This window comes from Vigna unguiculata, chromosome 10 (genome assembly GCF_037176805.1).
Source record: "Vigna unguiculata cultivar grain cowpea cultivar isolate G323 ecotype 2 chromosome 10, ASM3717680v1, whole genome shotgun sequence".
Taxonomy (NCBI): Eukaryota; Viridiplantae; Streptophyta; class Magnoliopsida; order Fabales; family Fabaceae; genus Vigna; species Vigna unguiculata.
The window spans coordinates 6,268,794-6,280,742 of record NC_140801.1 but is presented as its reverse complement, the minus strand read 5'-3'; the positions used below and the strand labels follow the sequence as shown (position 1 = coordinate 6,280,742).

Here is an 11,949-nt window from a genome sequence, read left to right as displayed (position 1 = left end):
AATGTATTATATGTTTTTTCATAACCGATTTTTAATTGTGACTTGATTATCATATATTTTGTTTCTAGTAATTACGTATTTTAGTTTTTATTAGTTTATGATAAATTATTTTTCAGTCTTAAGTTTATATATATATATATATATATATATATATATATATATATATATATATATATATATATATATATATATATATATATATATATATATATATATATATGTGTGTGTGTGTGTGTGTGTGTGTGTGTGTGTGTGTGTAAAATAAAATGAAACATGAATTTATTGTAGACAATTTTAGCTCTGATTCAATTACTTTTAGTTTTGTTTTAATTATTGATGAAAGATCTTAAGAAACTTAACTATTGGTTAAGGATCTTAAGAAACTAAGGACAATCATTTATATACTTATATATACTTATATATTTTATGTATCTGTGTGAATTCTTTTATAGTTACAATTATACTCATGTTTTTATTGTATTAATAATACAAATTTTGAATGTATTATTTTGGCTCCCCCAAAGATATAGATCAAGATCTGCCATTAGGTCCTTCACATGTTCGATTTGTTAATGGTGATCAAATATTATATCTCTTTTCTTGATGCATAGTCCAGGTTTACTTGGGTATATCTTTTACATTCAAAATCTCAAGCTTTCACTCTTTTTACGTTTTAAACTGTTTGTTGAAAATCAATTAGGAACAAAGATAAAAGCAATCCAAACTGACAATGCTAAAGAATATCAATGTTTTGATAAGTTTCTCCATAATGCTGGTATTGTTCATCACTATATGTGTCTACATACCCATCAACAAAATGGTTCTGTTGAACGAAAACATAGACATATTACTGAAACTAGTCTTAGCTTACTTGCTCATGCTTCTCCCTATTAAAATACTAAAATTATGCTTTCATTCATGCTTCAATTGTTATCAACAATATGCCCACTCTAGTGCTTAATAATTGTTGTTCTTATCAAGTGTTGTTTGGTCATACATTAGATCACAATATGTTCAAATTTTTTGGTTGGTTGTGCTATCCTTTATTAAAACATTATAACAATCATAAATTCAACTTTAAATCCTCTACTTGTTTATTTTTGGGTCCTGAATAGGAAAGGCTATATTTGTATGCATCCTTATGGAAAAATTTATTTCTCACGTTCAATTCTTTTCATTGAGCAGGTTTTTCCTATAAACTTTCTACAAATATGTTTGAGACCCAAACTACTATTGTTCTCGACTCCACACATCTATCTTCACCCAATATCAATTCACCACCCTTACCTTCTGTTATTACATCAGAAAAATGTAATGTGTCATCCCCGATGTTGCACCTCAAGATTCTACTACCACATCCTGTTCAACAGAAAACTCACCTCATCAGTCTAACCTTCATTCCTCTGAAACAGACCATCCCACATCCTCTCCTATTGATCAATCTGTATCTCCTGAACATTCCAACTCTCCTACTGATATTCAACATAAGCTTGTCACCACTAATATACATCCAATGCAAACTCGAGGGAAGTCAAGTATCACTAAGCCGAAAGTGTTCTCTACTATTGCTATTGATGTTGTTCCTGTTACAGCCAAAGAAGCTCTTAAACATATTGAATGGAGGAAGGCCATGCAAACAAAATATGATGCGCTTCTAAAGATCAAGACGTGGACTCTCGTTGAGCTTCCCCCCAATGCACATGTCATAGGTTGCAAATGGATATTCAAAAACAAGTATAATTCAGATGGCACTCTCGAGAGACGAAAAGCACGTCTAGTTGCTCGAGGATACAACCAAGTTGTTGGCATTAACTACTCTGAGACTTTTAGCCCTATTGTTAAACCCACCACTATTCGTGTTGTTCTTTCAGTTGTTGTTGTTGCGAAATGGCAAGTACGCGAATTAGACGTAAATAATGCTTTCTTACATGGAAAGCTTACAGAGATCGTTTACATGGATCAACCACCGGGATTTTCAACCAATCCAAAGCTTGTTTTTCGTTTGCACAAAGACATTTATGGCTTGAAACATGCACCTCGAGCCTGGTATCACAAGTTGAGCAACACGCTAATCAAGATGGGTTTTCGTTCCATTATTAGTGACTCTTCTTTATTCTCTAATATTACTGCAAACTCTATCATTTTGATTCTCATTTACGTAGATGATATTTTGATAACATGCAATGATACTAATGCCATTACTACTCTTGTTGTAGCTCTCAACATGTAGTTTTCTCTTAAAGACCTTGGCTCCTTTCACTATTTTCTTGGAATCGAGGCTACATGGTCCTCTAGTGGTGCTTTACATCTTATATAAACAAAATACATAAAAGAAATTCTTTCAAAGGTTCAAATGACAAAAGCAAATTCTCTTCCTTCTCCGAGGATCTCTTCCTTAAAACTCACCCCATATGCATCCACAGCTTTTCACGACCCCGCCCTATATCGTCAGATTGCAGGAGCACTGCAATATCTAACCTTTACCCCTCCCAGCATTTCATACGCTGCCAACAAGCTTTGTCAATATATTCATCAACTTCAAACTCATCACTGGAATGCCATGAAACATCTTCTACGCTACCTTGCAGGCACTCCAACTCATGGATTGTTATTCACTCCAAACACACACCCCTCCATACAAGCTTTACAAATGCAGATTGGGGGTCAGATCCTGATGATAGAAAGTCAACAATCGGTTATTGCATCTTCATTGGCATAAATCTTATATCATGGTTTTCAAAGAAACAAGTCGTTGTATTACACAGCTCCACCGAAGCAGAATATAGGAGCATCGCTTCTACTTGTACCGAAATCAGTTGACTCATGTCTCTTCTCAAGGAAATAAACCTGCACATTTCTATTCCAATTATTAACTCTGACAATCTCAGCACTATGCTTCTTACTGCCAACCCTGTCATGCATACTCGCATTTTGAAATGGATCTACATTATATCAGTGACAAAGTCTAGAAACTTGAAATCCTTGTTCGTCATGTTCCTGCTCGTCTTCAACTAGTTGATGCTCTAACCAAACCAGTTTTTGGTGCAACCTTCTCTCAGTTTCGTGATAAACTCATGGTGTGCTCGCTTCTTCAACCCCATAAGTTTAAGGGGGCATGTTAGATAATATAGCAGTTATTAAATCTGTTAGATTAGTTATAAGTTAGTTTTACATTTTGCATTATTTACATGTATTTGCCTTTTCTTGTATAAAGCTTTCGCTTGTAATGGTTACACATACATTCTTACAATACAAAAGCTTTCTTTCATTTTCTCTCTCTTCACATGATCCTAACACCTCCAACATGTGTTGGAGGTGGTTGGGCATACTTGTGCTAAAAAAATATGTTAAACCTTACCTGCCCATTATTTGCATGAGACAAATATATTTGCTCATCCTTAATCTTTGCATAAGGTTAGGCTTTTCCTAGAATGAGAATCATTGGAGATGTCATGCAAGCTCCTTCACAATAAAGGTGGGGCACTTTAGATTTGGAAGTACCTGATTAACCGATTTACAACATATTCATGTATTTCATGTTGGTTAATCTAAAAGATACTTCCGAATTCAAAAATACTTTCTAGATTGACTAATTCGAAAAACATTAAAAATACCAAAAATAAAATCACACCCAACAGAAACCACTCCCAATCTTAAAACCAAAATTACGTTCACAGACTCAGGTTAGAGTTGCAGTATGAGAAATGTGGGGGAGGTGAGGAATTGAGGTGCAAAAGGAGAAATAAGATAGGCACAATACAAATTTATTAAAAAATTTATAAGGGTAAAATGGGGATATTGAAACTTTGGGATTCAAGAGGAAAATGGGCGTCCAGGAAGAAAGAGCCCAACAAGTGTGGTCCATATTGACGAACAAATGATAAAGCCCAAATTCATCATACAAACTCGTATTGCCATTCTTTAGCATGAAAAATAATATATCATACTATGTTAATGGCAATCTACGAAGCTCTGACACGGCTCCGATATTACTTTTCTCCGCTTTTATCGCACTACGGACACATTCACACCGTGGGTGTGTGCACGATTGACACGACCTTGTGGACACATCGGAGAAGAAGTTCGGTTGACTTGTAATTCTACTCGATGCACCCCTTTTTACTTTCCTGACAGTTTTGCTTCTCTTTTTTTTATTTGTTTTCTGCTGGGCAATTTTATTTGATGCACCATACTGTCTACTATCTCGCACCCCCTTGTTTTGTTTTTATTTTGTTTGACTTTGCTGTTTGCACCTATGCCTCACACCACCACTTTTTTATTGGACTTCTCTATTCTAATTTAATTTCATTTTACACCCTTCACTTTAATATATTTTTAATTATATATATATATATATATATATATATATATATAGTCGTGTTCCATATACTATATTTTTTAATTTAGTCGTATGTATGTGTCGTATTCGTGTTAATGCTTATCATTTTACTTTTCCTTGTTTAAAAAATTATAAGAAAAATAAAAGAAAAACTTTGACCTCCTATCACTTCGGCCTACAAATTTCAAGTCCTAAGACATAATTCAGCTTTTCTAGTTGTAGAGAATGTTCAAACGATCTGTACATACACACAATCACTGGTATACTTGGGAACTTCTAAACACATTCTTGACGTATCGGACATCTGTTAATGAAATTTAGATAGTAACCATCTTACAAAGCAATAACTGAACTACAAATATCAGTCATATCAGTAATCCATGGCCATAATTCCTTCTCCACATCAACTCCACAACCACTTGATCACCAAACAGTATTGTAGCAAACAGTTCTCTCCATATTTACTTCTTTCCCTTCTTGCCCTGCTTCTTCTTCTTCTCTGCATGGCATGCATAAAAAAGAAATCTTAGAAACTAGCTCCATTACTGACTTTATTAATAATGGTTAAGCATGCTTATGGGCATTGGGTATTTAGTCTCATTTTAGTAATTTGTCATGTTCGGACTATTTAAGTGTTTAGTTCCCACCTCTCAATAACTAGCTTTTGAGATAGGATCCCCTATGTGCTTGGGTTCTTATCAATTCAGTCTCTTTGAGAGAGTTACCTATGGAAATTTTGACCAGTAGTAGGTTCTGACCAACAAAATATTCAGTGATATGTCATCAAATAAGTGTCGTAGGGTCAAAATAGTCAAGATGTCGATCCTTAAGGATGTTACCACGATAGAAACTTGGATACTATGGATGCCTAAATCCTACATCGAATTCTATGGAATGTTTGGAGAAGTATTTAAGTATTTGGCTCTCTCTACTTTATAGTTAGCTTTCGAGAGTGAGTTTTCCAAGTGTTTCGATGCTAACACATCACTTTGATCACTACATAATCAATTGGGTGGGGATTTGCTTAGTTAGGCACATAATTCTAGCATAATAGGAACATGTCGTAATCATATATCATCTTTGTGATGATTGGCTCTCAAATTATGTGCCTGGTGAAAAGTTCAGAAGGGAAAGCATCTAGTAGTGTTAAATATATACAAATTGTCTTAACACATGTACTAATTGATGTTTAAGCTTAACTCTGTCTCGACAGTTTTCTGTTATTTTGTTTCCTAGGTTTATATATAGAACGAACTTTATATGTATGATAGATACACTGTATCTTGCAAACAAACTTTGTTAACAGAACCTTTCAGTGAATAAAAGTGTTTTCCTTCAATCTTGGTGTGTTTTCTTGTTATTGTTGATTTCAACCCAACAATCTTTTATTTAATCAATCACACAATGTTATTTTGTGGTACCCCCCTTCTTTATATATTGGCTCTATGATGTGTGATCATATCCCAACATCGAGGTTCTGATAACAGTTATCTTGTTCTAATCTTCTTATCAGGCTTAACCAAACTCGGTTTTATCACAATAATTATGTAGACTCGACTTGATCTTTCGAGTTTAAGGGGAATTTTCAATTGGAAAAAAGAAAATTGAATCCAAAGAACCAGACAATTTCAAATGCTCAACTCTTAGGGTCAGTTTGGTACGGTAGAAAGAGAGAGGAAGAGGAAGCAAGAGAATGGGAAATGGTTATTTGAGAGAGTAAAAGGTGAAGAAAGATTTAAAAAATGGTGGGATCTACAAGGTTTTTCTTTTTTCTGCACAATATATCCAAGGAAAACATAAAATTTATCATCCACCAGAACATAAAGTGTTATGTTGCTTAAAATACAAACCACAACTTATTTTATACTTCCATAATCTTTATGGACACCCATAATTGATTACAGAAGTTCGTAAATATATTTTTGGCTTTTCTAATCATGTTAACAATAAATAAATGAATAAAACAATTCTAATAAGTAATTAACCAATCTCAAACATTTATTTTCATTATATTTTTCACCTATATCTCTTCCATCGTTTTCTTCTTCAATTACTTTCTTTCGTCCATTTCTTTCCTCTCACCCAAAGATACCATTAAATAGCAAGTTCAGTTGAGAAAAGAACAGACACTTAGACACATTAGCCGACATAAACTACATTTGAAATGCTTATAAATTTAGGAGAAAGAGCTAAGGATAGATTAGCTACCCAATTTTCTCCTAGCTTCAGATTTTGCAAAGAATTCCCTCCATTCATCGGTCAGAACAAAAACTGGATCATCATCCTCTTCCTCACCATCATGATCTATATGCTCCAGCTCTTGTGGAATCCTGGATACAATCAAAAGTATCAGAGGATAGATCGATTACCCGACCTTGCTAAAAAAAGGATAAATAGAATACTTGAAGTAGTCATACTGAAACCAAGGATTCAATTTGTTTTGTTGTTTCCTATCCATAACAAGAAAACAGAAGCAACGACAAATCAAACAGTGCAGAAACAAAAATGTACAGTTATATTTCTCAAGTTAATCATGACTGCATAACAACTAGAATCTAATAATAAGTAACAAGAGACAGTGTCAGTTATTGTCATTGTGCTCTTTCAAGGCAAGAAAGAATAATGGAATATGCAAACTAATCATGGTAGTTATCTATCAAGAATAAACTCGTACTTTTAAGAGAATGGTGATATATAGTTCATTTGAGATCTCAAGGAAAAATTCTTATTGGAGAGACAATAGCTCAACTAAGGAATTGATTTGCATAACCGTGCACAGATTTGTCAGTAATTCAAGGCAGAGGCAGTTTCTTCCATAATAATTCAAACTATTGTTGTTCCTTTATTTCATTCTGGAAATCTATTAGAATCTAGATGCAAGGTATGAGACTTGATTCCCACGTTGGAAATATGTGATTCTGGTCAGTTTTATAAGACACATAAACTCTCCAACTACAAAAACTACGGTTTGTAGCGTGGTTCTTCCGAAGATTTCATCAAATTGTTGTAGGTAGAAAAATTTTCATCACACCTCAGTACAAAGAAATAGATTGGGCACCAGGGCTAGTATTATGCACAATCAGTCATTGTCCATTCCATAGTATTACTATACATTTTCTCCATTTCTAAAACTTCAACCATCTACTTTCTGATCAATGAGCTCTAGTGAAACAATTTTTTTTTTCACTCAAAACATAATTGTCTGTGGACTGTCACATCTTAACTCGGCATGTTGTCTGATTTGTGCTGTTCACAAAAACACAAACCGTTTTGAAGCACTCCTTCAACCTCTCTTTCCCTCTTAAAAACTTTGTTCACCAATTATAGCTTCATCATCTCAAGCCTTTCGTAAACACGATTTTCAAACCACATTAAGGCCGCAATTGCAGTCCCTATATACCCCAAATTTCAGTAATTGCAATGCAACTACAACCACATCACAACCCTTCCTGTTCCCTCATAAGTCACACATTATTTACAGCGATTGCACAAGTCATTGATCTAATCTAAAATATTAAAAGAAAATTACATTCTTCAATTTCAAAACTCCTCAAGCTCCTCCAATTTTCACAATCTCCAAAGGATGTTCCGCGGCGGTTTTATTTTCTGTTTTCACCTTTTGATAATAAAAATGCCAGTATTTTCACTCCATTTCTTGTTTTCAAAGATTTATTCAGGAAACACTGAACACAACTGTTTTGTTGTTTGTTTTCATCATTTCCTGTACAAATCTTCCAAACAAATACAATTTTCTAATTTAAAGAGAGATGAAAAGAAGAAATAAATGCACGCAAAGGCTCCAAATTTCTTCTCCAATCTACTTAAAGAACAACCCCTTTCGCTCCCCCGAACTTCCATCAAAGAGGGGCCGAGTATACCGAGAAAGCTAAGAATAGAGAACTTACGGAGAATTTGAAGGAATGGGTTGTTGTTGTTGTTGATGATGATGACTATGCAGAGGCTCAAAATTGGAATGCATTTTCTGAAAGGGAGCGAAACATGGTTGAAATTGAGGTTTGAGTAAGTTGACAGCGTGAAAGTGGGGATTGTGGAGAGGGCAGTGGTGGCAGTGACGGCGGAGGGGGCAGTGGAGACAGTGCTGCTGCGGCTGAAGATGGGTAGTGTGCTGAGGGCATCGCCTGCATCCTTGTGAGGCCATCGCAACTGCGAAACACACTGGGTTAAATGCAAAGTTCTTAGGAAAACATGAGGATTAAGAAGAAAATATTTATACTTTTTTTAACCTTTAGTTGTATTTTATTTTGGTTTTTAAAATATTCAGGTTTGATTTTGGTTTTTATACAAAAAGAAATAGTTTTGTGTTTTTTCTATTTTACTTTAATTCGTATTAAATATTTGATGTTTATTTGTTTTGTAGCATGCAAAACATTTGTTTTTTTTCTAATTTCTTTAAAATAATTTTCAAAGGTTGTAATTCAAAATGAAAGTAAAAAAAAATAAACATATTAAAAACACTCTTACAAAATAAATAGAGATCTAAAATTAAGAAAAATAATTTACGAACTGAAAAATTAATTATATTTTAAGAATAATAGTATATTTAAGCTTTATAACTTTTATACTAACATATAGAGTTCAATAATTAATATTGAAATATAAATGAGTCGAGTTTTGAATATGGTTTAAATGAGTTGAGTTAGTTCTTATGACTTTCCAATGTCTTAGTTAGTGAGTTTGATGTGGACGTGTGTGTATTGAGTTGAATGATCATTGTTGAATTGAAAAGGAACAAAGGATGATAATTGAACAAAGTGTGTTTGTTTAATCATTTTGAAAATTGTATTTGTTAAATGGATCTCGGGTAAACTTTGAAAACAAATTTGGATATGTTGCATGAAGTTGATTTTCTGTTATTTATTTATAAGTGGAGCATTTTTCAATCAAACTTGTATATTTAATTGATTTGCGATTTTGTTTAAGTGAGTTATATTGCACTATAATGTTTGTTGAGAATGATAAGAGTGATCCCCGCTACGAACTCTTCAATTTGGATTTATTAGTTTCTTCGTTCACATAAGTTAAGTTTTAAGCATTTTTCCTTGGTCTTCTTCTAGTTTTTGTTGCATGCGAGGCTTTTCCACTTGCATGTGTCCTTTTAATCTTCTATATGAGTCTTTGTTGCTTAGTGATCATAACGGTAGATCTTGATCGTTCTTGTGATGTTTCTATGTGCATCCTGTGTGGTTGGAGGTAGTTTGGAGTTCCTAAAGTTGTTTGGGTTTGTTGAGCCATTTTGTCAGGTGAGGGAGACTAGTTCTAGCTTTTGCATGTCGAGATTGTTAATTGATGCTATCAATTGATAATTTTGATGTGATAAGTTATGAATTTACTTGTTTTGTGGTGATGAACTGCATGTTTTAGCTGATAATTTGACATTGAACTTGTGTAGTATGTTAGATAGTACAAAATTGTGTTTCTTTCAGTTGAAATTTTGAATGGCTTGTTAAAGTTGTTGAATTGAGGTTAAGTTTGGGTTGAATGTTGAGTTTTATGCAAATTTAGGGCTTTGTTTGTAAAATTGGATGCCTCTTTGAGAATTCTTTTAAAGTTGTTGAATTGAGGTTAAGTTTGGGTTGAATGTTAAGTTCTGTGCAAATTTATGGTTTTGTTTGTGAAATTGGATGCCTTTGTGAGAATTTTTTTATTGAGTACTCTGACCAACTTGAGTTAAAAACATGAAAATTTAAGTGTTTGAAAGTTTACTAAGTGAGTATTCACTAAAGAAGAGTCAAATTGGTTAATCAAAGCTCAATCAAAGCTAAAAAAGGGAAGTTATGTGTACTGATACACCATGCGCCACTAGGACAATGGCCACTGACTTAAGGGCCTCGGGCACCAGTTTTGGACTGTTGAGCGCTAGCAAGTTAGTTGGTTCCAAGGGTTGTAGCTTCAGGTGCTAATTTTCCAGCTATTTTTCTAGTCTACATCATCTTAAGAAAAATATTATTCCCGCTTCGTTAACTGTTGGATTGGGCTGACATTTTTTGACAGCACTTCCTATACATATGGATCTTTGATTTGACCATTGGGATCTTTGTTTTGAGGTCTGTGGTTAGGGAAACGTTGTTCATTGTTTTGTTGTACGTAATGAAAATATTGTGATTAAATATGATGAAATAAGCTTATATGAGAATATAATGGTTAAGTTGTGTGTGATTGATGTTGGTATACTGATACTTGACTTGATATGTTTTTGTACAATATGTGATTGAATATGAGATAACATGTGGAATAAGGGAATTTCATGGAAAATTCCTTTGGTTGTAATATAGTATATATATTGATCTATGGATTCAAGTAAGGTTACGTCCTGACACTAAAGATCATTTAAACTCATATAGAGTAGAATGGTTCATGAGGTGAGAGTAATAGGAGGTCCTAGTATAACGTAGGATAATGGCCTTAGGTGATTATGGATTAACCTTGTGTGTGGTAGAGTGAAATCCTTTGGCAATGACTCTGTAGACACAAGTGCAAGTTTTCAGTGAATTTGATTTCAATACATGTATCTAGATAATTGTGTTTAGAAGAGTCTTTGATTATATAATTTATGATTAGTTGGAGTGCACTGTATTATGATACAACATGTTTTATTAATATATGATATTCTTTTTTATAAATTAGCTTACCCTCTCTTATGTGTTTGTCTGTTATGTGTTGTGTTCTTCTTTTGCAATGATCAACTTATTAGTGTGAGCAGATGGAAATGCAAATGTAGAGGCACCCCTTGATGTTGAGGAGTCAATTGTTTAGGTGGTTGAGCAATGTTAGATCATTTAGGTGTAGTCTTGTAATAAAACTATAATATAGTAGCTTGAGAATGTATATGGGTCATATTACTATAGTCTTAATTTCTAAGATTGTACTAATATACGATATACATTGGGTGGAAGCATTTTGAAAAAATAAGAAATTTTATGTTTTTTCCCTAAGTGTGGTGCAAGACTTGGTACTTAACGTTCCATAATTAACCCAAATATTGTAACATCCCGTCAGGATATTACGAATTTTTATAAAAAAATAAAGAAAAGTAATTATTTACACTGCATTTAATAATACCTCATTTCCCAAAAACACGGGAAATTAAACTTTTATAAATGCAAAAGATAAAACTAAATCCATAATTACAAAAGTGGAATAATCCAAAAATGTCTCAAAAGAGTTTACAACTTAATTCCAATAACAGAAAATATATATAAAGATAAAACTCCCAAGCTATCCCCTCTCCATAGCTAAGCCTCACCAACTCCACCTGCAACATCATCTACTCACGTGTACCGCGTACACGATCATTGCCAAACACAAGCAGATAGGGTGAGCTGAAAGATAAAGCATAAACGTACTCAAAACACACATATGTATATGTATAAACAATAAATACATCAATAACACAAACTCTTCTCTTATCCCGCATGGCCACAACTATACATGATATTATTTCCTTTCCAAAGAACCTCCTCCTTTTCTCTCACATGGCCACAACCATGTATATCGATGCACCTCGCGGAAGACTCGTTACCTTCCTTTCACATGGCCACAACCATGTATATCAATGTACATCAAGGAGACTCATTCCAGCTCTTCCACAT

The 11,949-nt window shown here is 33.7% G+C and overlaps 1 protein-coding gene across 1 annotated transcript; it reads right to left on the bottom strand.

The window, feature by feature from the left end:
* Positions 1-4,521: 4,521 nt before the first annotated feature.
* On the bottom strand, positions 4,522-8,537 carry LOC114166487 (uncharacterized). Its single transcript, XM_028051227.2, has 3 exons — positions 8,245-8,537; positions 6,548-6,669; positions 4,522-4,838 (listed from the first exon to the last, which is right to left on the bottom strand). The coding sequence occupies exons 1-3, from the start codon at positions 8,496-8,498 to the stop codon at positions 4,801-4,803; spliced, it is 414 nt and encodes a 137-aa protein (XP_027907028.1). The 5' UTR covers positions 8,499-8,537; the 3' UTR covers positions 4,522-4,800.
* Between the last annotated feature and the right edge of the window lie 3,412 nt (positions 8,538-11,949).